The 27,994-nt window shown below is 37.5% G+C and overlaps 4 protein-coding genes across 5 annotated transcripts; 3 read left to right on the forward strand and 1 right to left on the reverse strand.

Moving 5' to 3' along the window:
* The first annotated feature begins 1,267 nt into the window (after positions 1-1,267).
* On the forward strand, positions 1,268-2,776 carry LOC100258955 (large ribosomal subunit protein eL22z). The gene is made up of 2 exons (XM_002269809.5): positions 1,268-1,800; positions 2,391-2,776. The coding sequence occupies exons 1-2, from the start codon at positions 1,571-1,573 to the stop codon at positions 2,533-2,535; spliced, it is 375 nt and encodes a 124-aa protein (XP_002269845.1). The 5' UTR covers positions 1,268-1,570; the 3' UTR covers positions 2,536-2,776.
* Positions 2,777-4,402: 1,626 nt separating this feature from the next.
* Positions 4,403-19,927, forward strand: LOC100250295 (uncharacterized). The gene is made up of 11 exons (XM_019221078.2): positions 4,403-6,157; positions 8,439-8,629; positions 9,132-9,219; positions 9,359-9,816; positions 12,224-12,399; positions 13,977-14,095; positions 14,206-14,354; positions 17,252-17,376; positions 18,991-19,207; positions 19,329-19,458; positions 19,613-19,927. The coding sequence occupies exons 1-11, from the start codon at positions 4,443-4,445 to the stop codon at positions 19,908-19,910; spliced, it is 3,666 nt and encodes a 1,221-aa protein (XP_019076623.2). The 5' UTR covers positions 4,403-4,442; the 3' UTR covers positions 19,911-19,927.
* Positions 19,928-21,335: 1,408 nt separating this feature from the next.
* On the reverse strand, positions 21,336-24,318 carry LOC100253809 (blue-light photoreceptor PHR2). The gene is made up of 4 exons (XM_002270212.5): positions 23,102-24,318; positions 21,959-22,179; positions 21,749-21,847; positions 21,336-21,585 (listed from the first exon to the last, which is right to left on the reverse strand). The coding sequence occupies exons 1-4, from the start codon at positions 24,062-24,064 to the stop codon at positions 21,504-21,506; spliced, it is 1,365 nt and encodes a 454-aa protein (XP_002270248.1). The 5' UTR covers positions 24,065-24,318; the 3' UTR covers positions 21,336-21,503.
* A 1,147-nt stretch (positions 24,319-25,465) lies between these two features.
* LOC100245173 (O-methyltransferase 1, chloroplastic) lies at positions 25,466-27,989 on the forward strand. Of its 2 annotated transcripts, XM_010653892.3 has the most exons (7): positions 25,466-25,944; positions 26,318-26,469; positions 26,559-26,679; positions 26,815-26,939; positions 27,052-27,180; positions 27,272-27,436; positions 27,690-27,989. In XM_010653892.3, the coding sequence occupies exons 1-7, from the start codon at positions 25,752-25,754 to the stop codon at positions 27,759-27,761; spliced, it is 957 nt and encodes a 318-aa protein (XP_010652194.1). In that variant the 5' UTR covers positions 25,466-25,751; the 3' UTR covers positions 27,762-27,989. The 2 variants fall into 2 exon arrangements, with proteins under 2 accessions (XP_010652194.1, XP_059593865.1); XM_059737882.1 differs by lacking the exon at positions 27,690-27,989 and having other exon boundaries at positions 27,277-27,433.
* The last annotated feature ends 5 nt before the right edge of the window (positions 27,990-27,994 follow it).

A 27,994-nucleotide genomic window follows, 5' to 3' on the forward strand; every position in this document is an offset into this window, starting at 1 on the left:
GAAGGCCTATCAGGTGTGCTGAACTTCTGTATCATGTTCCAACTAGTAAGTCAGAATGTCAGGTTGCTTAAGGACCAATTCTCCATAGGCGCCTTTGCCCTTGAAACCAACCTAAGATATGACCCCTCTTTCTTATCCTTATCAGATACTTGTTTTGCACTTTAGAGCTCTTCATTTTCCCTTTTAAGGTAAGAGTTTAAATGTGCTCTTCCTTTTCTTCCAAAGGCTTCTATTTTCATAACATGGTAGGTACTTAGTGAATTTTATTCAAGCCAAATATTTTTCTTTATATCAAATTGTTAGACCCAAGTCTACCCCATTAATGGTTAAATGAAAGGATGAAAGGATAAAGCATACAGAGCATAGACATTCTATTGTTAATAAATCCGTCCAACTAGGAAAAAGAGTTAATAATAACAATACCATGTATAGATGGCAAACTACCAGTGAAATAGTGTAATATACAAGAAATTTCATACATCACATACTTTTTTAAATTACTTATTATCTTACAAATGAAAATGTGTTCAAACTCTAAAAATAAGTTTAAATATGTAACCATTCAACAGCAAAACAAAATGAATTGATTACCAAGATGAACATTTAGCGAAATTTGATACTTACATCACCTAGGGCAGGTTGATGAACTTGCTTGGATGCTTAAAAGGAATCCAATATAGGTCTCACAACAGTCGGAAGGAAGAGGCCTGAAATTTTCAGAATAGAAGACCAAGTAAGATGAGATTTTCTCCACCATAAAGGATAATATACACTCATATAAGATTAATTATAGAAACGGATTCAAAACCCTAAATAGCAACCCGAAACCTAATAGAAAAAAAAAATCCTTCAATAATCTGAAACTGGAAATGGAAAAATCCTAAATCTCGTATCTCATTCCCGAATTAGAAACGGAATACAACACCAAATCAAGGCATCATTCAACCAAAAAATCAACAAAAAATCTTACCGGTTTGTAGATACGTGAAGATAACAGGTGTGATTCTTGATTTCTTGTGAATATGGGATAAACAAGGATGAATCGAGAGGAAATGGATTTTCGAATGGATTATCTGATGGATTTCTCCATTGAGTGGGAGGAAAAACCCTAGCGTCGACAGGAACGAGAACGGAGAAGAAGACCTAAAATGAGGAGAGGAAACTAATATTTATAAGTGGGGGGTAAAGTAGTAATTTCATATTCGGGGCGGGGCGGGGCGGGTCAAATTATAACTACACCCGGCCCCGGCCCGAACCCGATTCGGGTTTTTAAAACAATCCTGAACCCGGCCCATCCCCGACTGCCATGTTCCTATACCCGTCCCAATAGGGGCGGGTCGGGGCGGGTGACCCGGGAAACCCGCGAATTTGCCATTCCTATTCACGACTCATTCCCGACTCACGAGTCACAGTCCCCAAAACCCTAGCTCCTCCAAAAACCCTAAAACGCCCCTATCTTCAGCCGCTTCATTTTTCTCCATATTATCACTCGCGGCACAAACCGAACCCTCTCTCTATCCCTCTTCATCTTCGTTGTTGATTCTGTGATTCGCAGAGCAGAGGCACAAGAATGAGTCGCGGCACAGCATCTGGGCCGAAGGGCAAGAAGAAGAGTGCGACGTTCACGATCGACTGCTCCAAACCAGTGGAGGATAAGATCATGGACGTCGCATCACTAGAAAAGTTCCTCCAGGAGCGAATCAAGGTCGGCGGCAAGGCCGGCGCTCTCGGTGACTCCGTCACCGTCACCCGCGAGAAGAGCAAGATCACCGTTACCTCCGATAGCAACCTCTCTAAACGGTACCCTTTTTCTATTCTTGTTGTCATGCTCTGGTCTTATAGTTTTAGATGGTAAAAGAATGCGTAACTCTGTTTGGTATTCGGGAAAATTGGATTTGAGAGAATGGTGGATTGTGCGGTCCAAAACACGATGATTAGTCCTTTTTTGGAGAATGAATTTCATAAGCCTTGAAAATGAATCGAGTTTATTTGCTTCCTATTATGCAGTAATTGCTGACATGTCGGTAGCCACGAAACATACCTCATCCAGTAGAGCCAGCAATGTTCATTTGTGCAATATCATTGTTTCATTTCCGTTTCTATATAATGATCTGAGATTTTGAGATTTGATAGTTGTTGCATGAACCTGTGTGATTATGCCTCAAATAGATTGTTGTCTCTGATGAATTATAGGATTCATAATCTTTCAGATTGGGGCTATTTCTCAGTAAGGAAGAGCGCCTTTTTTAGGGTTTCAATGCAATCTCCCTGCTGGGTGGATTCGTAATTTTTTCCCATCCAAATGGAGAGGCTTGGTGCTTTCTATGATCTGACCTAACTAACATATTGTTATGATTTGCTTCAAACTGAGCAGTTTGTTTGCTTTTCAGGTACCTCAAGTATCTGACTAAGAAGTACTTGAAGAAGCACAACGTGAGGGATTGGCTTCGGGTGATTGCCTCCAACAAAGACCGCAATGTTTATGAATTGCGCTACTTCAACATTGCTGAGAATGAAGGGGAAGAGGAAGAATGAAGATCTGGCCCCCATGTTAGTTTAGTTTATCCAGAGCTCCTTTTATGTTTTCAGCTCCCTCCTCTGCCCATTCATCATAGATGGTTTTGTGACAACACTTGAGCTGTTTTCCCGAAATTTTGTTTGCTGATGATTGGATTTGTCTGGGTTTCACAAAATTAAATCATATTTGGTTGAACTAATAGCAATAGAATTTTCTTTCTAGTGGAAAATTAATGAATATTGTTGAGCTTTATTGCCATATTATGCGTGATTTGATTGAGGTTATTAAAGAGTTTAACTCTTCTTGGGTTTGTGCCTTCCCAGCATCTTAACCATCAGTTATTAGATGCATGGGCAACTGTTATTGTATCACTAAATGCAACATCTGTCATGGCTGCCATGGTTTAGTTTGCTTCTTTGGATCTTTGGTTGAATGGAAGCCATAAATATGGCACTGCGATGCTGATGGGCAAGCAGTGAGAGTGCAGGTAAAGCTGTGCTCTTTAATCAAAACTTCTTTAATGTCTATGGTAGCCAAAGTTTTTTAATGTACATTCCTAGGGAGCCTTCTATTTGATCTGCAGGTCACAAAGTTTCAGTGTAAAACTCTGCTTGGATAGAGTTTAATGTGTGAATCTAAGTCGTAGGTTGTTGAAAATTCATGGTAAGATCTGAGTTGTATCTTGCTAAAAATGCATGGTGAAAACTGAATCTTTGATAAAATTTGAATTTTTGAATAATAGTAAAAGGGATGAAACCAAGTACAAAGAGGCAAGATTTAAATGTGATTCAAACTAATGAAAACTTCGTGTGAAGAGAGAGGAATGTTAGGATTTTTGAGGATACTAGGAAGCCTCAAGTTATTTTTAGGGCCTCTTGTGCTGACGTTTCTAAAGCCATTCCCTGAATGTTATTTAGCTTAGTTGGCTTTCCAAATGTATCCCTCAGGGTTAGGCCTGTTTTGTGAGAGGCTAGATGAGCTTTTGGAGATGAAATACTGGTGTGGTCTTTTTTGTTCCTTTTATGCAAATCTTGTTGTGAAGTGGAGATTCTTTTTGGGTCTTTTGATCATGTTTGTACTTTATGGAAGGATTTCTCATTCTTTTATTAGGGTAATTAATACATTTTTTGGTTCTCATAAGAAAAAGAAGGGGGAGGGGAATGAAAACTTTGGCATAAAGTGATGGGATCCCATTTGTTCACATGACATTAATTGATTTGTTACCTAAAGATCTTTTAGGTGTTGTAGAAGCTTTCGAGGTTGTTCCCGGTACTGTGAATAGTGAAGTTGGTATTGATCCAAATTAGGATATCCTACATTGTTTCTGGAATTCTCGGGTGTGTTTACAACCAAACTCCAGGCACACTTCACATTGTTCTACTGCTGTGGATCGAAATAGAGCCATTTCTTAAAAGTTCTCCAAACTTTTGTCATTCGACTCAATTGATTAAGTTGATTGATAATGTGCGTTTGATGCATGGGAATAAGAATGGAGGGGAATCATAGTATTACTTAGAAGAGAATAAATCTCCAGAATACAAATGGAGAATCATAATACTACTATGAATTTCTTATTGTTATTTTTATTTTAAAAACGTAAACATAATATTACCTAGAAGAGAATAATCTCCAGAATAAGAATGGGGGAGAAAATCATAATACTACTATGAATTTCTTATTGTTATTCTTATTTTAAAAAGGCAAATCTAAAATTATTTTTTTTCATTCCCATTTTTTTATTTGAACGTTCCAAACATGGTTTGATGGTCTTTTTCTTTCTTTTTTTTGGGGATGATTTTTAGACATGATTTAGTTAAAGTAAGCCTAATTGATTGAAGGGAGTTAATTGGATAATTTTAAGCTCACACTCTGACCAGAAAAATTCGTCACTTGACCTGGCCTTCCTAGGCTTGCTCAATCAGCAATGCTACTGCCCACAAGGCTCATATCCTCCACACACCCAACTCTTCATTTCTCCCATCCGACGCTCGAGTCCTTTCTCTGGAACACGCTCATTCGAGCCCACGTCCAAGCCAGGGCTCAGCCAACTGGCCCCACCCATTCTCCTATCTCCATTTTCGTTCGCATGCGCTTCCATGGCGTCCAACCTGATTTCCACACCTTCCCTTTTCTTCTCCAATCTTTTGCTTCTCCATCTCTCCTCCATTTGGGAAGAAGTGTTCATGCTCAAATTCTCCGCTTTGGGCTCGCTATTGACCCTTTTGTTCAAACATCTCTCATCAGCATGTATTCCTCTTGTGGCAATTTGGGTTTTGCCAGACAAGTGTTTGATGAAATTCCCCAACCGGATTTGCCCTCTTGGAATTCCATCATTAATGCCAATTTTCAAGCTGGTCTAGTTGATATGGCTCGGAACTTGTTTGCTGTGATGCCTGAACGAAATGTGATATCTTGGAGTTGTATGATAAATGGGTATGTCAGGTGTGGCCAATATAAGGAAGCGCTTGCTTTATTTCGAGAGATGCAAATGTTGGGAGTGAATGACGTTAGGCCCAATGAATTCACGATGTCTGGTGTTCTTGCAGCCTGTGGACGCTTGGGGGCGCTGGAACATGGGAAATGGGCTCATGCTTATATAGACAAATGTGGGATGCCGGTTGATGTTGTATTAGGGACTGCTTTGATAGACATGTATGCGAAATGTGGCAGCGTTGAAAAAGCAACGTGGGTGTTCAGCAATTTGGGTCCAAACAAGGATGTAATGGCTTGGAGTGCCATGATCTCTGGCCTGGCCATGCATGGGCTTGCTGAAGAATGCGTTGGTTTATTCTCGAAAATGATAAATCAAGGCGTGAGGCCTAATGCTGTAACATTTTTGGCTGTTTTCTGTGCTTGTGTACATGGGGGTTTGGTGAGTGAAGGGAAGGATTATTTGAGGAGGATGACTGAGGATTACAGTATTATTCCGACCATCCAACACTATGGTTGCATGGTTGATCTTTATGGGAGAGCTGGTCGCATTAAGGAGGCCTGGAATGTTGTGAAATCTATGCCTATGGAGCCTGATGTGCTTGTGTGGGGAGCTCTTTTGAGTGGGTCTAGAATGCATGGGGACATCGAAACATGTGAGCTTGCTCTCAAGAAACTAATTGAGTTGGAACCCACAAACAGTGGAGCCTATGTACTCCTATCAAATGTGTATGCAAAGAGAGGTAGGTGGGAGGATGTAAGGCATGTGAGAGACCTCATGGAGACAATGGGGATTAAGAAAGTTCCTGGGTGTAGTTTGATTGAAGTTGGGGGAGTCCTTCATGAGTTTTTTGTGGGAGATGATTCTCATCCAGAGACAAGACAGATACACATGATGCTTGAGGAGATCTTGGAGAGATTGAAGGTGGAAGGTTATGTAGGAAACACAAAGGAGGTATTGCTGGACTTGGATGAGGAAGGAAAGGAGTTAGCCCTGTCCCTTCATAGTGAAAAGCTGGCCCTTGCCTATGGCTTTCTAAAAACAAGCCCAGGTACACCAATACGTATAGTTAAAAACCTTAGGATATGCCGTGATTGCCATGTTGCCATAAAGATGATATCTAAGGTGTTTGATAGGGAGATCATTGTCAGAGATTGCAATCGGTTTCACCATTTTACACAAGGATTATGCTCCTGCAGAGACTACTGGTAAATTGGATTATGCTCTTCTGTCAATGGCCACTGGCAAGATAGTCAAATCCTATACATTTCAGCAGGCTGCACTCTAGGCGAAGTAAACTTCCAAGAAAAAACCCGGGTCCCTCGTTTTTTTTTTTTGGCTTTGGGATGGTGTCAACAAATTTAGAGATGGCTGTTTATTTTTAGCATTGAAACTTCATAACCCCCACACATGAAGTGTATTTAGCAGAAGAAATCTTTGGAAAGATCCCCATTGTTAGGCTGGAGCTGAAGAATCCATTCAAGTGTTGACAAATATCTGAAAATTTCAATTGGAGGTAGATTCACTTCACTTCATGTACGTTTGCTTCTCTCTGTTAATCATTTGTATCATGGATTGGACTCCCTCCATGTGTGGTACAATTTTTTTTGTCTATTTGTTCATCATTCCTGTCATGTAAAAGGTCAGCACACTCGCAGAAAAATGATGCTCGTAGCCGGTTGACGAGCCTTTTCCTTCTCCTTTATTGGAAAAATGAGTTTTCAATTACTCATATAAAAATAATCATAAAATAAAAGTTTTTTAAAAATAATTTGAATTTCATGTATTCACCTATTAAAGTTGGTATCTAAAATGATTAAAGATAAGATTGATATCATTAAAAGGTAGTATATCAAAGTTAGTATCTAAGATGATTAAAGGTAACACTGATATATTAAAAGGCAGTATCTGAATAGTCAAAAGTAGTACTTTTGATTAAAAAAAATATAAAATGCTAATTATTTTTAAATATCTACTTAAAATTTATATTTTACAAATTTGGGTACCTATTTAATAGTTTTTTTTTCATATAAGTGTAAGAAATTACACTTTTCCCTTCTCTTTTTAATTTTTCTTAATTTTTTTTTTTTTTTGAAAAAACCATAACTGCACAAATATTTTTTTAATCAAAATTTGAGGGGGCATGTTCAATGTGCCCCCTAAGCCTACCCTCCTCCACATTTTCCCTTTGTCTTCACCCTTTTTCTCGCATCTACAACTTATATATATAAGTTCTGAAGTCGACCCTCTCCCACCTTTGTTTTCACACCAATACATTTCTTTTATGCATAGGGATAGTATTCACATTTCCATCTGACCTTTGAATTGAGAAAATGAATGATGGATAGAGACAAAAGGGTGGTGCATAAGCCGGAAAAAGCCAAAACCATTTGAATCAAGTAATGCAGTGATTCAAATGGTTGTTACAAACGGATTCAATCCATTTAGAGTCAAATAAACTAACATGACCCCTTGTAATGGAGTAGAAGTCTACATCCACCTGTCATTTCACGTGCCATGGTGGACCCTTATGACAACGGCGTAACGTATAAAAATCTTCCATTTGAAGATGGCATTTTCACATGATTCATGCTCCCTATGACTTGTTATCCAAAACTTATTTAATCATTTCCTAATTCACGCGTGTTTGAAAGTAAATCAACATTTTTTGCTTTTCAAATTTTCATCATTCTTGTACCGTATCCGATTGGCTACAAAATGCATGAGATTAGAACTAAGGTGCAAAGATTCTATGAGTTTTTTGAACTCTTATTTGAAGCCGTATAAATGGGTTAATGGAACAATTAATATAGACAAATGTTATAGATTTATCGAAAATAAGTCTAATAAACAATAAATTAGATCACATGATGGAAAGTTATACAAAAGGTGATAAGAGTTTTTTTAAACTTTGTTTGTATTACTTTTAGGTATATATCAAAAAACCGAGATCAATTTCAGATCTTATCAATTTATTTATACTTTATATCATATATTTATATTATATTTATAATATTATCAGTTTCATTTTCAAGACTCTAAATGAGATGAAAAGATAAAAAATAAAATAAAATAATATATAGTAAAAGTTGCTTCGGATTTTTTGGTTTCATTTTCAAAAACCCAAGTCTTAGTGGAGTTGTAATATAAATAGGATGTATTCACAATTTTGTTTATGAGAAATATATACCACATTTGCCGATTCTAGATTGTTGGAGACACTTAATCCGGTTCCCGAGGCCGTCGCATTCCGGGCCCGGCGAGTCTCCGCTGACGTTGGGATCGCTTTCTTACCTCTGGGACTGCACTGGGGAGGCGGTGCGTATTCGTTGTTAATCTGTTTTCTTTTAGTTTTTGTTCAGATGAATGAGCGATTTTGAGTGTCCAACACTCGATTTTGGAGTTGGGTTTTCTTTTTTTTTAGATTTTTTGAAGGTGAATTGTCCAATTTTGTAGTGATTTATGTGGGTATTGTGTTACTTATGTTAGGAAGCTGAACAATGAAAGTATTGAAACATGTCGAGTGAGTGAAGGATTGGCTGCTTTGGCTGGTAGCCCTTGTCCTTCTTGGGATAGTTTAGGCTATACTCGAAGAAATCTGGGTAGCGACCCTTTTCCTCTTTTGGTTTCTCCAGAGTTTGAAACTGTGAATTATGGATTTCTCCCCATTACCAGAGATGGTATTGAGCTTTGATGGCGAGGCTAATTTTGGAAACTGGAGTATAATTGCCATGTTTGTTGATGTTCTTGTTATTACCATGTTAATGATTATCTAGACTATCTGGTGTTGATATGATTTCTGAAGTAGCATGTATAGAATTTTTATCGGTCTCGAGGAAGGACTCAGATTTATTTTCTTAGAACGAGCTTGTTTCTGAAATCAGCTGGTGAGGGTGCCATTTGTTTTGGCCAAAAGTTGTTTATGGGAGAGATGGAATAGTTTAAGTTGTACGAAAAGTGCTTTCTTACTGCTGATTGAAGAGACAGAATTGACTTTTCCCAAGCTTTACTGTGAAGTTCCTATTGTGATTGACCCCTTTTCACTGGTAAAGCTTGTGAAAGAAGTGAAGATTTGTCAGTAACATATAAGTGTTTCTATATTTAATTAAGCTGCATTTGTTAAACAAAGTGTGCTCCTCAAAGAATGTTCCTAGGGTAACTTCATTTAGTCTTGATGCATTAATTTGAAACTTGGGAAAGTTTTATCACGTCTTTTTTGCTGGATTCTGGATAGTTATCACTTCATCCCTGAAGTTATTTCCTTGAGAAGGTTTCTCAATTCAATAATTCTTTCCCAATGATCAGAGCTTTTGTTGCTAACTGGATGTTGTGGCAAACCATCTTGAGTGATAAAATTTTGTTTATGCTTCTGTACTTGGTTTTCTGATGCTTTATCTCATGTCTGTCAGGGAATGTAAATATTTTGCAAGAAGGTCTGTTGTTTCATTCTTGAACTGTGATTTGGGAACACTTAAGATGGCTTGGGTACATGAGCAATTACCAGGGAACATTCTTGAAGCTTATAATATTTCTGTGCGTGAAAAATGTGAAAGCTACTTACTTTTTTCTGGTGAAACGTCCCTTGGAGATGGATTTCGAACCTTCTTGTATTTTCTTGGTCTCGCATATTGTTTTATTGGATTATCAGCTATAACTGCCCGTTTTTTCCAGTCTATGGAGAATGTTGTTAAGCACAAACGGAAAGTGGTGAAGATAGATCCTAGATCAAATACAGAGATTAGACATGAGAAGGTGTGGAATTACACAATTGCAGACATCACTCTATTAGCCTTTGGCACTAGCTTCCCTCAGATCTCTCTAGCTATTATCGATTCTATACAAAACCTTGGGAGCCGGTATGCTGGAGGTTTGTTTTCACTTTTCCCTGCTGTGAAATTGTTGAAACTAAGGTGCTGATTTTATGCAGATGTTTGTTATGTTTTTTCTTTTGTGTTTCTCCTGAGACTTTAATTCCTGCACATACTTACCTTGTCTCATAATCATGTTTTGCTTCTAAATGCCTTTACCTTTTTATTCTTGTTTCATTTTTATGTTTTCTTCTCTTTTATCATGATTTTTTTTCTCAAGTTATTTAGTTCTCATAATTATAGAAGCTATGCTACCAGTACCCATTGTTAAATACTTTACTGTTTTCTTTATCTTTTCATTTTATTTTGGTAGGCAAGTGATTTCAAAATGCCGGTTGCTTTCATTGGTGAAGAGTTTTCACCCTGGTCTGTTGGTTTTCCTCAATAAATGTTGCCAATTGGGAAACAAAATATCATATAAGGTCACCCATTTTGATATTTAGTACTATAAAACATTCACTAGGCTTCTCCATTTTAGTATTTGATATCATAAAATGTTCACCAACTTCCTATAGTTCATCTATCCATTTGTTTTTTGCTTTTTGATAAGCTAACTTCCTGTGGTATATTGGTTTGTAAATGAAGATTCTCTTCTGCATTCTATCACTTCTTTTTCACTAACAAAACTACCATCCCAAGAAGTAAGGTTGGATTTAGCATGATTCTTCAGGTAGTATTTACAGCTATATATTTCAATGATCCTTTGAAAGGAATGGTAGGTGAGGGGTACAGGCTTGTGGTAGGAGAGTAAACAATCATAACTTGAAGAAATAGTTAAGTACAAAGGTTGAGGTTTTTATTAGAGAGGGAAATTATCAGTATCTCACAAAAAATCTCTCTACAAGGAGATGGTGAGATGGGGACCAGACAATTCTCTTGCCTAAGAGATTTGGGGTCCTGTGTTTCCTATTAAGGTGACATAATTTTGCAGGGGCAGCTGCTGGGGCAGAATTTTAACCGTTGACCAAGAAGACAGTAAATCATTCAAAACTACTGTTGCATGTGTAGTTTGGATGGGTAAACCCTGGATCATTGGTTACTTTATTGCATGATGGCTGATGTCTTGGGTCCAATTCTTTTCTATATTAAGGGTTCACTGGGTTAGCTGGGAAACAAGCAAATGTTAGTGGCTTGGCAAGGCTAGTTCGTTGGGAGAGGGAGGAGATTCTAGATGTGAACCTCATGGGTATTTCTTTTGTAGGAGGAGGGGAGTATGGGTGGGGGGTTGGTTGGCATGGAAAGAGAAGTCCCCTTTTTCTGCAGTTCTTGGCATTGATTGAGGAGTGTTGAAGCTATATTTTAGATTTTAATAAAGACATGGAAAGGATTCTGCTGTAGGACAACCTCAGGGTGGCTCTCTTCAATTAAATGAGGTAGGCTAAAGCTTCACTCTTTTATGAAAAATTTAGGATTTCAGGAAACATGAACCAGGGTTATGGCAGCAGGAAAAATAAAATAAAAGTGAGAAAAATAAAGAGATGAGAAATTACAACTTATGCATAAAGATATGTATTATTCATCATGAATCTCATTTTGCAGCAGTTACCATGAAAAAAGAAACTTGACCTATATAAAAACTTATTAGGACTCTTAATGCTTTCCTAAAACTCTTTAATCTTCCAAATAATGAAATTGAAAAGAAAATAGAAACTTTGTTTTCAGAATAAAAAACTTAAACCTTAATAAAAACTTCTTGTAATAAGCGTTTATAGTAAAAATGACTTTCTAGATTCTAAAAATGATTCAAATAGAAACTTTAGAAAAATAGGATTTTAGAAAATGGAAAGTTTAGAAATATTCTGCTTCTTTTAAGGAGAAATTTTAAATAAAAAAATTCTCAAATTCTTAATGAGACTCAAATAACCAACTATGTACTAATTACGACCCTAAAGAACCTAAATCAGAAAAAAATTTCCTTTTCTTCCTTTCATGACTGGAGGACTCATTTCCATCAAGTTTGAATTGTAGTTCATTGTTTGGAGCTGTGTCTTTTGTTTTTGTTCCACTTTTGGATGTTTCTTTCTGTTTTTACTTCCATTTTCCCTTTGGGGGTTTCTTGTATACACTGTGTGTACTACCACTGCCCTGTCTGCTCGTTCAGTAATGTTATTGTTATTTTTGCTTGTTTGAAAAGCTCTCCATTTGTTTGTGAAAATGTAGTGCAATCCTCACTTTTAATGCATTAAGACCTGATAGCCAATTCCTCTTTTGAATCTAGGTGTTAATGGAATGCATTAATTCTTGCATTTAGATGTTAATAATACATCATTTAACCTTGTGATTTGTTTGTCTCCTAGTCTAGATACATCAGCAAGTTACGCATGTGTGATCTCTACCAATTGGTGCACTTTCTCATACATCTTGTTTACATATTTCTGAAATTCTGTATTATCATCTAACCTATAGGTTTGGGTCCTGGAACACTTGTCGGTTCTGCTGCATTCGATCTATTTCCCATCCATGCTGTTTGTGTTGTAGTTCCAAAAGCTGGGGAATTAAAAAAGATCTCTGATGTAGGAGTTTGGCTTGTAGAGCTCTTTTGGTCCTTTTGGGCTTATGTCTGGTTATACATAATCTTGGAGGTAACATAATTTGTTTAAATAATGCATTTGCTTTTCTCCTGTACATCATGATTCTGTAATTCTTTGCTTTGATGTGAAGATGCTCATATGTTGTACCAATAAGAAACAATGATGATAACACTTCTCTAAAAAATGATGATGAAATTCATCTTCTAGTTCCTCCTAGGAGCATAAGTGACATGATGACTATATCCTTTGAAGGTTTGGGAAGTAAAACTAGAGGCAAAATTGCTTGCCTCACTTTGATTCTCAATATAATTTAGCTCAATTGGAATTCTGTATGTGAATCATAAGGGTCAAAATAGTTAAGCTTTGAGCAAAGTTTTAGTTATAAGGAGTGGAGTAGCCTTCTAGCATATATTTCTTTTGGAAATATATTAAGGTATAAGTTTTGTATCGTACTTTGGGGAATTTATCCATGTGCTCTAATTGACCAGAGTTTTGTGTCTTCGTGAAATATATTTGAGCTATGTTTAGTTTTGGAAAATTTTGAGGGAAAATGTGAGGAAAAGTAAAAATAAAGAAAAAGCGAAGAAAAATAAAAAATAAATTTAAAGTTGATAAATTATTTGTATATACCACTTTAAGTTCATTTAACTTATTTTAACTCTTTTATATAAGGATTAAATAATTTATAAATGCATATGATAAATTATTTGTATATTATCAAGCTCATTTAACTTATTTTAACTATTCTGTATAAAGTTTAAATAGTTTATAAATGCATAAGTTTTCAACTAAATTTAATTATATTTAATTTTCTCCCATATTTTCCATGGTAAAACCAAAGATGAGAAAATAATTTTTCCTTCACATTTTTTTTTATTTCCTTTGCACTTTCTGGAAACCAATCATAGTGTTGAGAAATATTCCCCCTTTTTTTGGAATGTTCCATTTTAAACAATTAAATTGTTCTTTTTAATGTCTTAATTTTTTTTTAAAAAAAATTGATTTTTAGCTTGTTTGGTTTTCCTTTTTTGTATGGCAGAAATGTGGTAGCACAGATCACATGTACACGTAGATCATATGGTTTATTTATTCCATCTTTGAGCTTTTAAAACTGTGCTGTGGACAAGAAATTGTCACTTGATATTGCTGAAAAATGCCCCTTTTTTTTTAAATGCTCTGAATTTGTAAACAAATATGATTTGTGGTAATTTTCAGTTTTCATACTCAGCATTTCATTGCCTCTGTGCCATTTAATAGTACTTGGTTTCACACAGCTTAAAACAACCAAAGAGGGGAGTTTAGGTCTCAATTAACAAAGATAAGATTGATCCTAAAAGCCTTTGTTTTGAAGAAAGAAGGAAATATAAATGAAGTATTTCTGGGCAAACATATGTATCTTTCCATATGATTTAGGACCTCCTTAGAAGAAATTTCTTGATGCATTTCTTCCTAGTCCGTTTGAATTAAGTCATGCTTGATGGATCAGAGAATAATGATCCACCTAACTTATTTCACCTTCTTGACATAAACTTGCTGCTAACTGCAGATACGGGAAGTGGATTATCTTGATTATGGTTTAACCACACATTAACAACTTTGTCATGAAAAGGTTTTCCTTTACTATCCAGGTATGGACCCCAAATGTGATTACAATTTGGGAGGCGTTGTTGACAGTGCTGCAATTTGGATTACTACTGATACATGCTTATGCTCAAGACAAGCAGTGGCCCTACTTATCTCTTCCTTTGTATGTTTTTGCTTTAGACTATTGCTTTGGATGTAAATCTGGCTCGGGTTAAGCCTGAAAAATGTAGTCTAGTCTTGATACTGAGGGTTGATGCTTTTTGTATATCTTAGGCCAAGAACTGAGAGGCCAGAGGACTGGGTTCCTGATGAGGCTGCTTCACGCAAACAAGACAAAATTGCTGGTGATGAGTGCTCTGAGTTATTTCAAGAAAATGGGAACATTGTTGATATTTTCTCCATCCATTCAGGAGATGGGTCAGGTAACACTCTCAGTCCTTAATGTAGGGATATACAAGTCTATCTGAAGTAGTGGAAATTTACTTACATAGTAGTCTTTTAGTTGCCCTTTTATGGAAGCACCCATATGAAGTGGACCATACTTATTCTAGAAATTCTTGTGATCATTCATCAAGAAATTATAACTTGTGTGTAAGGATGGCTGTTAAGATTGTTTTTTCTATTTTATTCCTTGTTTGGGTTTTGGAGCTGCTCTAAGATATTGATGATATTTTTATGTTCAATAGATTATGGGGTTGTATTGAGGATGCCAATGACTAGAATGAAGTGTATTTGAATTGTGTGTATTCATAAGAAACAAATTGCCCTTGAGGCCTCTTAAGTGGTAAAGAGTTGGGGTGGGTTTATGAGAGGTTCCAGGTTCAAGTCCCAATGGGGACAGAAAAAAGGGAAAAAAGGAAAAAGAAAAAATTACTTATCAAAAAAATAATTTGTAAGAAACAAATTACTGTCATTTGCAGCCAATGCAAATCACTTGGATTTAATATATGATCATGATATGTATTACAAGAATGTGAAGGTAGCGTCCGTCTACCACTATTTTGTTATGCACATCATAGATAACTTCTTAAAGATCGCAAAGAGTCTGAATGAAAAGAGTCTTGAGAAAGACATATATGTGGCGTAAGTGGAAATAATAACACAGTAATTCATAGCTTTCAAAACTTCATTGTAAGTTAGGTACAATGGACTGAGAGAAAACTGTCTACTGACTTATTAGGACCAGGGAGTTTTAGCAGAGCATGATGACACTAGTTAAAAGTGGGAGCATTGCTTTTAGAGCTCATAAAAGCTGTTCAATAAGAAAATAAAAGTGTGAAGGCAGAAGCCATAGTATGACTGAAGAATTGAGGACTGTGAAATTTGGGAAGCTTAGATGAAAATTGTAAAAGGTGCTAAATGGTATTCCTCTCAAGGTTGGGAAGTTTATGGACTATGATTGTGCAGTTTGGTTAACCATCTTGTTCAGCAAGGTTGTACACCCTAAGAAAAACAAGATGAATGGAGAAAAGCATCTTTTTACATATAAGATTAACGGAGATATTCAGGTTGCACTATCTACCATTTCATCAAACTTGAGTCATACCATGAACTGCAGTTGCAAGTAATTAAGCAAAGATGAACAACTGAAACTAGAATACCGGAAAATTAGTTTGACTTCAAGATTGAGACCAATTATTAGAGCTATTTACTTTTGGATTTATGGAAAGATTTGGAGAGGACCCAGGCAAATGAGGTGGTGCTGATATGTTCCTAGTTTTCTAGCAAAAGTAAAGACGTCACACATTGATGCATCAATTATGCATTGCATATCATATCATGGGGTTGAAGAGCGTTTTCGTAGAAGGCTTGCTATGTGGAAGAGGCAGTACATATCTAAAGGGGGAAGACTCACCCTAATTGGAAGCACTATGTCCAGTATGCCTATTTATTTGATGTCTCTCTTTCATTTGCCTAGAAAAGTGAGGTTGAGATTGGAGAAAATTCAGAGGGATTTTCTGTGGGGTGGGGGAACTCTAGCCCATAAACCTCACCTTGTAAGATGGAACTTGGTATGCTTGGAGAAAAGAAAAGGTGGACTAGGGGTGAGAAATTTATCTTTGATGAATAACGCCCTTTTGTGTAAATGGAATTGGAGGTTTGCTAATGAGAGAGAGGCGTTGTGGAGGAGTGTAATTAGCCTCAAGTATGGCATAGAGGAGGGGGGCTGGTGTACTCGGGATGTGATGGGAAGAAACAGAGTTGGGCTTTGGAAAGCAATTAGGAAGAAGTGGGGGCTGTTAGATGGCAGGGTAGCTTTCCATTTGGGTAATGGGCAAAGAGTGAAATTTTGGAAAGACAAGTGGTGTGGTGAGGGGCCTCTTTGTGAGTCCTTCCCATCTCTTTTTTCCATGTCCATGTCGAAGAATGCTTGGGTTTCGGAGGTGTGGAATCCTGTTGGTGATGGGGTTGGTTGGATTCCTCTCTTTGCAAGGGCGTTTAACGATTGGGAGATTGATTTGGTGGAGCGGTTGTTGCAGAAGATCCAAGCTTTCAGGGTTCAAAGGGAGGAGGAAGATAGAGTGATATGGACATCTTCAAATGATGGGGCTTTCTCAGTTAGGTCCCTTTATTCTATGATGGAGCCGGGGGGCCTTTCTATGTTCCCTAGCGAAAGAATTTGGAGGGCAAGAGTGCCTCCCAAGGTAGCTTTCTTTGCTTAGGAGGCTTCTTGGGGTAAAGTTTTAACACAGGAGCAACTTCAAAGGAGGGGGTTCTCTTTGGCAAACAGGTGCTTTCTCTATCTATCTGAAGAAGAAACAGTGGATCATCTCCTACTGCATTGTGTCAAGACGCGAGTCCTATGGAACCTCCTTTTCTCTCTTTTTGGTATATCTTGGACTCTCTCGTGTACAGTGAAGACAACCCTTCTTGGGTGGAATGGAGGGTTTGTGGGAAAAAGACGTAAGAAGGCTTGGCAAATGGCGCCTTTATGTATTTTTTGTTCAGTTTGGAAGGAGAGAAATAGGTTAGCGTTTGGGGATGAGGATCTTTCGCTTCAAAGGTTGAAATATTCTTTTGTATGTAATCTTTGGTCTTGGGTCAGGGGTTCCCTAGCAGAGAGTCATTCTTCTCTTGTAAGTTTTGTAGACTAGATAGGCTCCTAGTTAGGGAAGGTGGTGTGTATACTCCTTGTATACTTAGAGGGCACCGGTTTTTGGTGTTTCCTCTTCTCGTTTAATATACTTCTTTTACTTATCAAAAAAAAAAAAAAAAAAAAATCACGTTATGCTTTATAGCATAATGAAACTTTCTGCATTACTTGGATCTTCACATTAATTCTGATCATCTCTCTCATGATATAACTTTGCGGGTCCAGTGTATCACAGGATCTCTGGCAGTGAAGTTGCTGAACCCTCCAATGAACATTTTCAGAAAAACATTATTTTAGAAGATTCTCATTTGCTATCACTCTGGAAGCAGCAATTTGTGGATGCTTTTACGGTACTATATTTCTTGATGCCATCCTCTATATGAATTCATTTGAACTTTTCTTTTGGAATGAATCATAGATTACCTTATGCTTATGAGATGAATTATAGTAGGCACTTTTGGAATGAATCATAGATTACTTTATGCTTATGAGATGAATTATAGTAGGCACATACTCTCTCTGTCACGCGTACTTGCACATACACACATAGATCCACTCTATAGGTGATGATTTAAGTTTAAGAATGGCTTGGGAAAATATACTTTCGTGTTTACATCATTTATGTAACGACTCACTTCCTTCCATGTAGATATTGTCTAGTTTGAGCTCAAGGCTTGTATCGCTTTAAAACTCATCTACACATTCATGCAGATATTGTCCAGTTTGGATAGAAAGTCTGCATTGCTCTAAAATGCTCATACACTGTTAAAAGGAGCATACTACATAGAAAGTGCCAAAAACTTCTCTTCATATCCAGTGTGGAATCTGAAAATCATCCCTCCATATAGGTACAACATCCTCGTTGTGTCTCATGGGATTGTCGGCTAGATAGACATTTGGCCAAAAGTCAACTTTGATACAATTTATAATGACTCACTCTCTTGCATGGAGATATTGTCCACCTTCAACCTAGAGCCAATGATCTGCATTTTCCCATGTAGATATGTCTAATTTGGGTCAACGTCCACATGACTTTTCATGCATTTATCACAATTACCTCTATGCAAGCATGACCTGCTCCCTCTTATATAAATGTTGTCTCTTTTGGGCCTAAGATCGCATAGCTTTAAGACGCATCTACATAGTTAATAGGATCCCACTACATATAAAGTGTCAAGGACTTTTCTCTCTAGCCAATGTGGGATCTTTCAATCACCTTTTTATAGAAGCATCGTTCTCGTTATTTCATATGGGATTGCAATCCAAATAGAGTCACACACCCGATGGATTATTATTAATGGCATCAGAATTGATCCTTGGCTATGTGTGTGTCTATCTAGCCCACAATCCCAAGAGACACGATGAGGACACCATGCCTGCATGAAAAGAGGAGGCTTGATAGTAGGATCTCACATGGACAAGAGAGAAAAGTTCTTGACACTTTATATGCAGCGAGCTCCTCCTCTTAACTATGAAGACACATTTTAATACCATGTTGGACTTATGTCCAAAGCATACAATATCTAAATGAAAGGGAGAGAATTGTTACAAATTATTTGTCTTTTCCTTGTAGTATGTCCTTCTTTTGGCATGCATAGCATCTCCTTGTTTCCCCTTAAATTATGTTTTTCAATTACATGACAAAAATTAAATATTTCTGCACTATTCTAATTTTCAGTGTTATTAAATAAAAATAAGAATTTTGAGTTGTATGCCCCTGCATTAAGAGGTTTAACTCCCTTCTTCATGCTTTTGCCCTTTAATTTAAATCTTGTACAGCTTGTGCAAACTACATCAGAATATTATTACCCTGGAATCCTAGTTAATTCTTCTTCTTTTTGCCTCTATACAGTTGAATTCAAGTGTATCTGACTTGTGGAACTTCACTGCAGTATTTCAGTTTTTATTTTTTATTTCTGGATTGGCCACATTGTGTTGGGAATAATTTCTAGTCTTTTTAACAGTTGGAAAGCTCAGAATCAAGAAAATTGGACAACATCTATCTATGGGTAGCTAGAATTTTCTGGCAGTTGCTGCTTTTGCCTTGGAGATTTCTGTTCGCTTTTGTGCCTCCTCCTCATATTGCTCATGGATGGTTTGCCTTCATTTGCTCTCTAATTTTCATCAGTGGGATAGCCTACATTGTAACCAAGCTTACAGATCTAATAAGCTGTACCTCAGGTTCACCTTGTCTCTTGAAATAAAAACCAGCTGTCTCTCCAGTTAACCATGATATCATTCTGCCAGAATCTTGTTAGTAATCCGATGTATGCTTTTTGTTCATACACTTATTTTGTTGCAGGAATAAATTCTTATGTCATAGCATTCACAGCATTAGCAGCTGGAACTTCATGGCCAGATCTAGTGGCTAGCAAGATTGCTGCTGAACGCCAAACAACAGCAGATTCTGCCATTGCAAACATCATTTGCAGGTTCTATTCGTCAACTTCTGTTTCACTTAACAGCCTTGTTCCCCTCTTACAGTCGGTGTTATTATAGTATAGAGTACCTGCATCTTTTAGTTGTGGACTAAGTGAAAAACCTTGATATGAATTTTCTTTTCTTGTTCCTTTTTTTTTTTTGTAGCAATTCTGTGAATATATATATGGGCATTGGCATTCCATGGCTGATTAACACAACATACAATTTCATTGCCTACCGGGAGCCATTAGGGGTTCAAAATGCAGAAGGGCTTAGCTTCTCTCTGCTTGTTTTCTTCTGTACTTCTATATGCTGTATTGGCGTTTTGGTACTCAGGCGTCTGACATTGGGTGCCGAGTTGGGAGGGCCGAAGATTTGGGCCCGTCTCACATGTGTGTACTTCATGTCACTTTGGATTATTTTTGTTGTGCTCTCCTCCCTCAAAATTTATGGCATCATATGATTGATTATGCTTTTTCACTTCCCCTTGGTCATTTGTTTCCATGTTGCCCTTTTCTTATTGGCATACAACCAATTGTATTTCCCTTCCAAGTAGCGTATGGTGGTAGGAGCTTCATTGTAAATTGAACTCTACATATTGGGCCCATAATTGTTAGCATACCGAGCTTAACAGACGGTAGATCGACCCATAAAATGAGGTTTGGGAGTTTGAAGCTGGAATGGCAAGAGGTATAAAATGGTTTGGGGCTTTGTCTGAAAGAGTCAAGTACACTATGGATGTAAGATGGATGAAGATCTGAACCCTTTGGTGATTTATGATTTCCAGTGAAACTGAAAAAAGAGATGAATTTGTGCTTGTTCCTGGAATGGGCCGGGCCAGGTGGAGTTGGAAGTCTTTATTGTTGCTTTCTTCATCAACTTTGGCGAGTCTGCTATTATTCATATGGCCCATGTACTTTGGGCCTGGTTTCAAATAAATTATTAGAAATTTTGTATTGAAAACATTAAGCCCTCTTTTGCCTCTTAACACTGCTTCTGTAAATTGATGATGTACGTACACCTCAATTCCCATTTCTTAGGAGAGATGAATGGCTTTTACTACTGACGTATTGTTGGGTTGGGGTTTCCATGGGCATCCCTCTTAATCATAATTGCAGGATATTCAAAAATTTGTTGTAAAGATAATTAAAAATAATAATAGGAATAATTTAGAAGTGTTTTAGAAATCAAAAATTTTATTAAAAAAAATGGAGAAATTAAAAAAAAAAATGTATATTTCCTGATGTCAAAAAATTGGGTATGGAAAGTATGTTTGGAAGAATAGTTGTAAACACATTTAAGGATATCCAATAAGGTTTAACATTGAAAATATGTCTGAAAGTATAGCTTTAAACAGCCTTAAGGTTATCTAGAAGTATATTTTTAGATATTCTTAAGTATAATCAAAAGTATAATTTCGAACGATGCTAACAATGCTACTACAGATCACTGATCCTTGCAAGTCTTTCCACAAGACTTCAAGTTTGGCATTTGTTGCCTCTTTCCAACACAGTCAGTCCATCCCCCAACCACCACAAAAAGAAAACACGCAGGGAGATTCCAACTTTAGGTGCTCCCATCTATTTTGCTTGCTACTGTCTCAAACAGATGAATGACCTTAGATTTTGACCCATCATCCTTCTTCCATTTTTGGGACTTGGCAGAAGTAAACATCAAATAGATGTTGAAAGCTGCAGTTCATCTTAGTAAAGTTTAAATGGCAAGCTGATATGCTTGATTCCAGGGAACAGTAGTAATAGTAATTCCTTTAGAACCATTAATCCTAACAACATAAGAGTATAAACCAGGGGTGGAGAAACATAAAGGGTCTGTTATTCTCACAGGAGGGGTGATGACAATGCACAATGATTGAGCCAGAAACTGGCCATTTCATGTAAAGGGACAACGCTTTATATTTATTTAATAGTGAGAACAAAGTCCAACAAGGAACAACCCTACTTCAACATGTAACTGCTACAGCTTGGAAAACCAAAAAGAAAGAAAGCAGCTTGCCTCCTGAAACAATTTCCCGTCTCACCTTCAATTAAGTTCTTGCCTAAGCAAGGGCACCCGTACAAGCTGTAGCTGGAGCAGCGTCAACCTGCTTCGTGGCAGAACTATACTTCTTGGTGATGAATCTGAAATGGACAGTGGCACAAGACATTAGTGAAACAGTACCAATTGAAAGTCAAATTATGTAGTATGTGTATCAAGAAAGCAGGGGAAAGAAAGATAAATAAACCTTTAATACAGGAACTACTAGTTCTAGTGTGACACAAGCTCTATGATTTTTCAAGTTACCTGAAGAAATCCCTCCACATCAATTCAAACATCAACCAGTTCATTCCGGTGTCAGATTGGCCACTGCCACCATCTTTGGATGTTGAGGCAGAAATAGTCCTACAAATCATATAATTTCACTCTGAAGTGAGAGGGCAATCTTATAAACAAGAACACTGCTTAAAAAAAGGATAAGGAAAACAAACTGATGCGTAAACTTAAGCATACTACCTGCTGGCAGATTTCTTTATCTCATCAAACATCGAGCGTGGAGAGAGACATCCCATAGCTAGCCATGGAGAGATTTTGCAAGAAAAGTTTGCACCATATATGCTATCATTTGCAGCTCCCTTAGGTGGTTGTGCTTGGCATTCAGCTGCAAATTTCTTCAGCCTCTGTAGCGCTTCGGTCTCCCCTCCCACAAGAGAACCATTAGCAGTTGACATCCCATTCTACATGACAAGAGATGAACATATTGTCAATCAAAGCATAAACAAGCAATGCTCCAGAGGGCTCACTTTCCAAATAAAAAAGCAAAGGAATATTGATGAAACTAGATGCTCTTTTGATACAAAAAGGTGCACTACCATCTACAGGCAAATGAGAATGGCTGGAAAAACAGGCCAGTTGGAGATGAGAAATAAAGGTGACACAAAGCTCAAGTGTGCATATCTACAAATAGTTTTACCAATATTCATAGGTACATATGCTTAATGGCAAATGAGTGAGTACATGGAGGCTTCATGTATGAATATAGATTTCCATTAAAATGTTAAACATTGCTGCATATCTTCAAGAATTAAACAAATATAAATTTCCATTCCAATTCTAATTTAGCAGCCCAAAATCTATTCCTAGGCCTTATATTCTCAAAAGGTTAAAAGGCACAAGAACTATTGAATTAAAACCTAATAAAATGAATAAATGGTTAGAGTAAAAATGAAGGCAGGGCCATAAAACATCAAGAGTCCAATGGAAAGCCACACCCCTGCATGATTAAGGGTTTTCAGACTATTAACAAATTTATTCATTTATAGGATAATTTAAGTTGTTTTCCACTAATTGGAAACCAAAACAAGAAGCTAAATGGCCTACTGCATTCCTAATCTACTTAGAATTCGAAATTGATAAAATATGTTAAAAGGATCTCCATGTCTCTGTTCTTTAAAGTATTCTTGTACAGCCCTCAAAAATAAATCCAACTCAAACTTTACATCTCCCAATATAGAATATCCATCCTAAAACTGTTTTCCCTAAATTTTTTATCCAATTCAATTTAGCAAACCAACATGGACTCAAAATTTTCGACAATGTCCAAAACACAAACAGACAAATGCAATAATCAAAATATAAAATAGCCAAACGAAACCAAACCTGAGGTAATGTTGCAGATGGGCTAAGACCCAGATCCAACAGAGATGGAATCTCCCCGGCCTCAACATCCCCTCTCGCCGGAAGCCCCCTCAACTGGTCCAATGTGGCGATAGTCTTCCTGATTTCCAAACCCTTCACTTTCTCCTTGAACCCGCCGTAATTCGTGGGCATTTGCTCCATTTTGAATGGCAAATCATCAACATGGTACAATGTACTTCCCCAGAAGTACTTCAACTCCACGCCCTCCTCCTTCATGGCCGCCTCAATCTTCTCCTCTCCCTTAACCTCATCGTGAGAAACCTCTCTGTGAGCATAAATGGCATCGGCACCGACTGCCTTCGCCAGCTCCACTAGCACCGTCTCAGGCTTCCCAATTCTGACCACCAAATCAGACCCTCGTTTCTGGAGGTTCTGGCGGAGGTCGGAAACCGACTCAATCAAGAACGAGGCACGGTACGGCCCGGTCTTATCGAACCCAGACGACGATTTCCCGTAATCCCTCGGATCGAAACAGTAAACGGGCAACATCGACATGGACTCATTGCTGGCAGAGTTGAGGCACTCGTTGTCGTGAACACGAAGGTCATTTCGGAACCAAACAATGCAAGATCGACGGATTCCAGCAGCGTTGGAGGGATCTGAGGAGCGGCGAGGCCCCAGAAACAGAGGACTCTGGAGAGGGGAAGAAGAGATGGGGGTAGACTTGAAAAACGACTTGGGCTGGTTTAGAGACGAAGAAAGAGAGAGGTGAGCAAGAGAAGCCGCCTGGGATGGAATTCTGACCTTGCTTGGATGGTGGGCAAGTAGGGAAGAAATCTTGGGCGGGAGGAGAAAGTGGGTAGGTAGAACCGCAGACAGAGAAAGAGAAATAGAAGCAGTGGGAGGAGCGATAATGGCGAGTTGGGTTTGCTCATCTGACGATTGGGTTTCTGGGTTTTCAAGGGTTTGAAGATTAGGATCCATTTTTTTGTGGGTTGAAGAAGATAAGCTCTGCTTGAAGCTCCTCCTTTCTCTTTCTCTCTATTTCTCTCTGTGCCGTTTGGGTGAGAGAGAGTGCGTGGGGGGGTTTTAAAGCCGTTGTGAGTATTGTCTAGCGCATTGCCCCAACGGCTGCACCTAACATCTTCTTCCACTAACTTTCAAGTTTTCAACCCTTCTCCTTAGCCTTCAGTCCAATTTTGTAGGTTCTTTTGGTATTTTCCCCTTCAGGGTTGGTGGATTCCTTTGTTTATTTGTTTCGTTTTTTCCTTTCTTTTTTCTTTTCTTCCGAGGTATTTGGTAATTTCCAAAATGCCATTACCCAAAAATAAAAAAGCCCTAATTTAAAGGATGGATTTTTATGCTTCTTACCAAAAATGACAAATTTCCCTTTACCCTTATTACATATCAAGTTTGATACCCTTGGAAGTAATTGAGATTATGGTGATTAGAGCACTATCAAGCTTTAAAGAGCAAAAGTTTAATCATTTTTATTTGTTGCCTGAAATTTCTTCTTCCTTTTCTAGCATAAATGGGTTTTCTCATTTTTAAAACTTAGGGTTTTTAAGCAATATTGTAAGAACGTTAATTTTTATTAGAATTCCGAATCCTAATTCTATTACAATTTAATTTTTATTATAATCAGGTTTTTATAATTATTCTTATATATATATATATTCCTTAGGAATTTAGTTTTTATTAAGATTTAAATAAATTTTTCAATAATAACCAAAAATAAAAAAATTCATAAAAAAACTACACATCGTATAACAGTACAAACTTACGAAACTCCATTAAAAGATATGTCTTTTATATGTATCTCTATAAGAGTTAAAGTAATTTTAAAAAGTGTTTTTAATTTAAAAATATTTTTATGAATTTTAAAAAATCGTAAAACACTATCAAATGCACTTTTAAACCCGTTTTCTACTTTCCCCGATATTTTATTTATAATTCTTTTAATTGATTATACATTTACTTATATTTGGGTTTACATAAACCACATGACATTACATTACCTAAATAATTTGGACGTGTGTCACGTCACGTTCCCTATTTTTGGGCAACGAAACACACAAACTCTATTTTCCTAAATCAATCTTAGTATCCAACTAACCATGTCGAATAACAATTCATCTTTCTTACAAAAGCGTCCTTTTTTCCTAGGAGGCTAGTTCAACGAGGGCCTTTGAAACTTGGCTGCACCCCCAAATTTTTTTATCCACCGGAAAGCACGTGACGACGTGACGCTGGAGACCCTTGGGATATTGTCTGGTCCATGGTGTCAACATTTTGTTGTGACTTGTGAAAAGGTTATCAACACACAACAGCCGTGGCACTTTTTCTTCCTCACAAATGTTGTAATCAAGTACAGACGTTAGGGAGCTTTCTAGTGTTCGTCCATTAATTTCTTGCATGACTAGAGAATGAGATTCCTTGGTTATTTGTATCCTAATATGGGATATTTATTCATATTTATTTACCATATATTTTTCAAGATGAAGATTTAGAAGATGAATAGGGACCTTTTTCCGTTGGATGTAGGAAACAAAGTTGACGAGGTCGTAAGAGGAAGGCCTTAGATTATCATATGACGTGACGTGTGATACAGTTTATCCATTTCTTTCAGCAAAATACAAGGGACAGGGCTTCTTCCGTGTTGGAGCAAATTATGGGAACCAGCGTTTTCGTGGTGGGCATTCCACTGGCGCGGCTCACGGTTATAGTGCATCCATCACTAGCCAGGACCTGTAAGGCAAAGAAGACTGGGCGGCTGAGAGCAAAACTCAAAGACGACGATGACCCACTACTTCAGGCCGCTATTCATGGCGCTTCTCTTCGTTTTCAAGAGACCTTTCGGCCGGGTAAGCCCACATTCTTCCTCTCTGTTATGTATTCGCGCTGAAAATTTAGGGACTTTCGGTAAAGTTCGTTCAGGCATTTTATCGAACAGTTAACTTAGATTGAAAACTATGGTTAAGTGTTGAAATTGGCTCAAGACTAGTGGGGTTGGTCCAACACATTTGGTTGTAAGTTTGAGTAGCTCATAGGGTGTGTGTTGGTACAAATTGGCTACTGGGCATTCAAATAAAAAGACAACTTCTATCATTGTTTTTCACCACCTCCTCTTTTTCTTTTATTATCGATTCATGGATAGGTTTTTTCATTGATGTGGCAGTTGTAATGAGGTGAGATTATTAGTGTTATATGATGGCAAGTTAATGCTTCAATTTGCAGAGCCTCTTTTTATTGATCCATATGCTGGGTGCTTTCTTCCTCCCAATGTTGAGAAGGACATGGAGCAATATCCACTCCATTATTGCCTTGCAACTAAGTTCATTGATGACAAATTGCTCAGTACCATGAACCATATTGATGGACTAAAGCAGGTATTTTTGCCCATATCCAATCATAGGCTACTTGACTAGTATTTACCATTTTTGCTTAGCTCGTATTGGTCTCTACTCATATTGGGCAGGTTGTTTTATTAACAGATGGCATGGATACTAGGCCATACAGACTCAGTTGGCCAACTTCAACCATAATATTTGATATATCCCCGGAAAGTGTGTTTAAAAGAGCAGCTCAAAAGCTCGAAGGTGTGTGGATATGGTTTAAGATATCCAAAGGAGATTAAATTTTTCAATGCTGTTCACCATGAGTATTTCAAAATACCTGTGGTTGACATAAGCAATGCATCAAGTTCTAACAGTATTTCTTTGATAAACCCTTAGGTGTTGGGGCTAAGATTCCTAAAAGTTGCCTGTTTCTTCATGTTCCATTGGAGTCTTCTGATATACTAGAAATTTTGCGCAGAAAAGGTTTCAATGGAAATCGACCTAGCATATGGGTCTTCCAGGTGGTTTAAGGTTTTTTAATCTCTTCAATGTTAATGTGTAACTTCACCAACTAGACATAAATTTGGTGGTTTCTTAAATGGCTGATGAATTTGATTTGTTACCTATTTGCAGGGACTCTCCGTGACGACTTTGGCGGATTTTGACGAGCTTGTTTCTATTGTAAGTAGTTTAGCCATGAAGGGATGTCTCTTTCTGGGAGAATTGCCTGTCTGGTTGGCAGAAAGTGAAGTTGGAAGCAAGGTCAGTTTGCTTTAATATTTAGTTCTTATTTGTATTAACTTCAATCCTTATGTTCATTAAGAAAGGCACGTCTGTTTGATCTCTTGCACAGTCCAGTACAAAGCAATGGATGGACAAGCTTTTCATGAGCAACGGTTTCAAGGTGGAAATGATTCATTATGGTGAAGTAGCAACGAATTTAGGCAAGGAACTAGCATCAAGCGAGTGCGAGTACATACTTTTTGTTGCAGAACATTTGCGGTTTTCTGATGATCAGGTGAGACAGATTCAGTGATCAGAGTTCTGGGAATTTTGGATAAGAAGTTCCTAATAATTTGTTTACTTTTCAGTAAGCAAATATAACTCGGTTCTTGTTATATCTTCCAGTGATTGAACCCACAAATATTGGAAATGATTCCTCAATCATTTACAAAATGCCCTTATCATTCTGAGCCTTGTGGTTTCCCAGATACATTTATGGTTTTTTGTTATTAATTTTCTGGGTAGCTTACATTTCATCATCTTCACAGATGGAAACTTGGAGGAGAGAATTTCAGAGAATAGAGGAAGACGCAGATGAAGATGGGTTCGAGGAGCTCTAAAACACAAAAATTCTGTATTTGTCCATCGGAAACTTGCAAATTTTCGGTCTCTGTTTACTTTCTTTGTTGATTTTCCTAACGAAATTCCACAAGAAGCCTGTGTGTAGGCCTCCACACCATGATGTCACGGATATACATCCTTGCCCTCGTTTGAATACTGCGATGTCCTTTCCTGGGTTAGACTGTTGGTATACTACAGAACAAATAAAGCACCATTTTTTCTGTTTTCATCG

This window comes from Vitis vinifera, chromosome 7 (assembly GCF_030704535.1).
Source record: "Vitis vinifera cultivar Pinot Noir 40024 chromosome 7, ASM3070453v1".
In the NCBI taxonomy this organism is placed as follows: Eukaryota; Viridiplantae; Streptophyta; class Magnoliopsida; order Vitales; family Vitaceae; genus Vitis; species Vitis vinifera.